Genomic DNA, 5,245 nt, shown 5'->3' on the forward strand with positions numbered 1-5,245 from the left:
TATGGTTAAGTTTTTTCCTAACGGAATTTACCTATAAGTTGCTGATGATTGAGTTTTATAGCTAAATTAATCGATAACATATTTGTAACTTTATTATTAATACAAAAAAAACTTGTAAATTTGTTAGAGTTTAATCAAAACGATTCATCAGACAAAAGCAACCACTATGACGCATCATATTAATCTTAATAGCTGTGTTGAAAGTGTAATTCACGTATCATATAGCCAAATGCATGACAAAAACTTGTCCAAGAGATACGTGTAAAGTTTAGTTTTAAAATATATGTTTTGTTTAGATTACTTTAATTGGCAGTGATTTTAGGGTAATATATAACTGCTCAAATAAAATAGTAAAATAGTGTAAGAATGCCCACTTTTATATGTTTGTTGTCATATGCATTCATAACATCAACGATTGTATTTTTGTCAGGTAAGTAACAATTTTGTGTTACGTATTTTAGTACAAAAACAACTGACAGTCTCGCAATAAAACAAGAATACTCCTATAAACCATGCGTGGACCATGAGACAAATCGGGTGTTTTAGTTGTTATTTAATCATATAAAATACCAAACATAACACCGGATTCCGTTTAAATGTTTATCTTGATCCTTTTCAATAAAAAAAAGCCATCTTTTATGTTGTTAAATATTGGAAATTGTCCAAAAATAATATTCATTCAACAATTTTCCCCTATTAAATACCTTTTTAGACAGGCACTTAATTATTTAAATATGGTTTACAATATTTTAATGAAATTTATGAACTCAATTAAAGAGTAAATTAGCAATACTAGAATTTCTGCTTATTTAACAATGTTATCATCAATCTTCATGATGATGTGTGTGTAACATTTTACAATTACTCAAAAAATATGTTTGTAGTCTATGCAGATAAGCAATCAGAGCTTGAAAATTAAACTAAAGCTCAGAATCATAAGACAACTTATTACGGAACTACTTATCAATCTATTGTTATGTTGTATACAGGAGGGCAACCAATAAACGGTACTGAGGAAGCCGGAATAGAGCAACAAACTCTAGTGAATACAACACTGGACAATACAATTAATGAAGAAGTGAATGCACCAGAGGCGGCTAAGGTAACTGAAGAGGTGGCGACCGAGGACGAAGCTACCGAGGTCGGTGTGATAGAAACCGAGGCAACACAAGCTGAGGTTACAGAGGATACGTCTGAGGCGTTACCGACACCGTTGTCCGTATCACAAGCTGTCAAGGACTGGAGTAGTCGTCTGCTGGCGAGCAAGTACATGGGCTCTCTAGTCGGTGCCTACGTGCTCTTGTGCTTATACCTGGCCATCAAACAGGGACCAATCATAGTTCATTAATACTATCTACTGGTTACTTTATAAACCACATTGGCTTTCATCCAATGTTTGTAAATGTTACCGGGCTGTAAGATTTTCACGAATTGAGTTTTACAGTCACACATTTAAGATCCGTGGTCTTCGGGCGACATTCGTCTCAAGAACATTCTTTTATGTACTTCATTCGCCAAATCGGACGTAGAATCTACCGCGGACCCGTTTTACATTACCTCAGACTTTGCCCAGAGGGTTACAGCATAATATCTTTCATAATAATTTGGTAACTTGTGGGGTTTGAACCCAGGACCATCGGGTCCGTAGTCCCTCGCTCAAGCACTAGACATTTTCGCTTCCCATCGTCAAGTACACAGAAGATAATTTAGGTCAGAATAAACGTCTCATCGATTTTTTTCACGGTCCCCTCCCATAGACCACGAAGACAGTTTATAAAAGAATGTTCGATAAGAATTTCCATCCATTCATGTGATTCTTACAAAAGAGTTCTAAACAAAAAATAATACCACCTGATATGGTTCCTATATTTTGCTTTATAGAAACTGAGATACAGTTCTGCCTTAGTTGAAGAGAAGGGGTGAAATCAGATTATTTATCTTCTAGAGCAATATACATCTTATTTTTTGTATGTTCTTGTTATTTCTATTTAAAAAAAAATTATGTAGGAACTGATTATCAAAGGTATTTACATGTTGGAGCAAAGGATTTACTTATTAAAATGACCTTGCTCTTCGCTTTTAATTCTTTAACTGTAAAAGTTGAATGGATGTATACAAAATCTGTTAAACCTCTTTTGTTAAATGTAAACACTGACAAATATGGATACAATATCTCACAAAAAAACTTCTAAATTATTTGTTGGGATCCTTGAAGTAGAAACGTTCATATAGTTATATGTTTAATGAATCGCCCCAAAGATTTTACGATCACAATGCAGAATTAAAATGAACAACGATAAATACATAAATTAAAATGTAATTCAGACTTCATAGTTGACCCTTTTTAATTATGGTTCTGCGAAAACAGAAAACGTGCACATATTTATAGGTTTTCAATGGCTTATATTGTAATTACTGTAAAAATATCATGCAAAATTATTCTTACAAGTTCAAGTTACAATCTTAAAGCAATTGAATACCAGCTAAATGTTTTGAACTATTCACAGAATGATAGTTATGCAGTATTTTTTTGCTTCACAAATCATTATTATATAGTGCAAGAGTTATATAAGTAATACCCTTGGGTAAAACTTTCTTGGACTAGATGTATACAGGGTTAAGAGGGCATAAGCTATTTTGCATAACTACTGCATATTTCTATTATGATATTCATGTAAATTAAATTGCCACAGTTGTATCTAAGAGGCTTTATGCAAATCACTTTTCCTCTTTGCATATTAAAATCATTTCCTTCAGCCGCATATTAAAAGTTGTCCTCAAGGCGTGTTTTAAGGCACATCTTGTTAAAATTTGTGTAAATTCCTTTTTTATATATTTTCATGTTTTTTTTTATATATTAGCAGAAATGTTATCATTAATTAATCTACTTAAATATGTCGTGAAAGTGTATCAAAGATTTAATAAATTAAGAATTATTACATTTCTATATGTTTCATATACCATTGACCTGTCTCTTGAAACTATGTTTATATTTTAATGTGATTTTACTGTATCACATAGCTTATTCAATTAAAGTGAACTGTTACCAAATATCTCTATACGTGACAATATTTAGTTATATACTTTGTCATTTATGCACCCAGAATCTATCTTATGACTGTGATTATAGGCTGTTGGACTTTTTGTCAATCAACTGTTGATTGATACATGACTGGATTCAGAGCATAATTTCACTATTTTATAATAAGATACCGCGAGGAACTTTTAACAAGTCACATTGGCACATTTACCATCGATTGAGGTTCTTAAACATTTATTACAAAATTAGTAAGCACGATCGCGTGAAGAGCCAAATAAAACCAAACTGACAAATACAAAACCGAATGAACGAAATATCCCGACCATCTTATCAGATTTCAACCGATGTAATGATTCTCTGAATTAAGTAATCTATTAATTCATACTTTATTGACGAGGAAAGGTATGTAGTTAATATCATAATCTCTCAGACTAACGCTAAGGAGCTTTGAAGATTCACATTATTCCCTCCACAGTATTCTTTTAGTGTTAACATAATATTTAAGACGTGACTTATTGATTGTTGCCCGACAAAGTCAGGGTCGGAATTTTACCTCCGCGGATTTGGGAGTCTAATGAAAATAGACAGAGCGTGATAAATTTAATAAGTAATAAATCTCGGAAGTTTACCCCCTGTCCATATAACTAGCGTTTGGGCAACTGTAGCCCGGACTTTTACTCCCTGTTTAGATATAGAAATTAGTGAGATTAATTCATTTTAGCGAATTTCCCTATAGGGAAGTAGCTATTACCGTAGGTGGCACGGCAAGACCTAGACCCGGGACCGATTTACTTTTTCATTTTGATGTTCCCAGAGGCCAAAAACACCATTCGTTCAAATTTTTATATATGTATATATATATATATATATATATATATATATAGACTTATATATATACGTCCGTGAACGCGATAACTTGAGTAATTTTTGTCCGATTTTGATGAAACTTGGTTTAAAGGTGTAAAGCGGGATAAACTTGAATGAGTTCGCGAACCAGCACGATCGGATCATGGGAACGGGGCTTTACGGGGGGTTTTATGGGGTAAAAATTGGTTTTTCTCACTTTTGACCCTCAGAACACAAAATTTCCCGATTTATCTTTAGACCTTTTTAAAGAGCTTAAAAAAACAAATAATTTAGTATATAAAAGTATTTTTGTTCGATTATTAGTAACGGAGAAAATTAAAAAAATTGTTAATTTAAAATTCCCATGTTATTCTTATGGAGAATATTGTCAAATGTTGTAGTTTGCTTGTTTATGGATATATTTTGATCAAACTTGGCAAATTTATTTATTTTCTACTAAGCTATCAATATTTTACTCAAAAACACACTTTATTAGTTCCCTTGTAGCAGCAAACCTAGGTACTCGTTAAACATAATGTTATTAAAATATATTTAACTGAAAATCAATTCAGACAAATGGAAATTCGCTTAGTCGGCAGGTTTGCTGCGGCGGGGGTATTATTATTTCAGTTTTGATTGAATAGTATAACTTAGTAAACATGTTTCACTGTTTGATTTTAATATTCGAGTTTCGGGATTCGACTTTTTGGGCCAACTGTTAATATGTATGTAAAAAAAACTGGGTAGTCCATATGAATGTAATTGTTTCGAACATTTGTTTTGTGGCCCAAAGAATCAAATCCCGGAACTCGAATCTCAAAATTAAAATGCAAAACCTGTTTCACTAGTTGAGATTACAAATAAATGAAGATAGGCTACTTAAAAATAAAATGTTTACTATTAAATTATAAAGAAGAATAAATAAGAATGGAAGAAGAATATTAATTATCCTTACTAATTTATATATCTTGCCAGGGGGTAAAAATCCGGGCAATAAAATACGGGGGTAAAAATACGGGTGGTAAAACTGCAGGTGTGAAAATCCGGGCCGTACATTTTGAGCTGACCTCATGAAGGGAGTAAAAGTCCGGGAGTTGAATTCCCGGCTCGTACACTCTAGGTGTTATAACTCTATGCGTTATGGTTAAATTCACAACCGTAAAAATATACGTTTAATTCCTGATGTTGTGCAACTCAAAAGTTCGCGCCGGAACTTTACCCCCTGGTTTGTGACGTGAGTTTTGCTCAGGGGATAACATTCCGCTACCCCACTTAGTCCACCTAGACTGACATTTTGACCAGAACATTCTAAAGTCTGCCTCCCTTTGATTCTTATCGATGACTCAGTGATCAACAAAC

At 33.1% G+C, this 5,245-nt stretch overlaps 1 protein-coding gene across 1 annotated transcript; it reads left to right on the forward strand.

The window, feature by feature from the left end:
- Window positions 1-204: 204 nt before the first annotated feature.
- Window positions 205-2,941, forward strand: LOC128986562 (uncharacterized). The gene is made up of 2 exons (XM_054406993.1): window positions 205-430; window positions 990-2,941. The coding sequence occupies exons 1-2, from the start codon at window positions 367-369 to the stop codon at window positions 1,346-1,348; spliced, it is 423 nt and encodes a 140-aa protein (XP_054262968.1). The 5' UTR covers window positions 205-366; the 3' UTR covers window positions 1,349-2,941.
- Window positions 2,942-5,245: the final 2,304 nt, after the last annotated feature.

This window comes from Macrosteles quadrilineatus, unplaced genomic scaffold (genome assembly GCF_028750875.1).
Source record: "Macrosteles quadrilineatus isolate MER2022 unplaced genomic scaffold, UCM_ALF_1.0 Scaffold_2__2_contigs__length_208266976, whole genome shotgun sequence".
NCBI classification, from domain to species: Eukaryota; Metazoa; Arthropoda; class Insecta; order Hemiptera; family Cicadellidae; genus Macrosteles; species Macrosteles quadrilineatus.

What these genes read in the sequence shown, in the direction of transcription:
- LOC128986562 (XM_054406993.1), top strand. Translation starts at nt 367, where the DNA reads ATGCCCACTTTTATATGTTTGTTGTCATATGCATTCATAACATCAACG. An exon ending in AACGATTGTATTTTTGTCAG is followed by an intron (nt 431 to 989) that starts GTAAGTAACAAT and finishes TGTTGTATACAG; the next exon opens with GAGGGCAACCAATAAACGGT.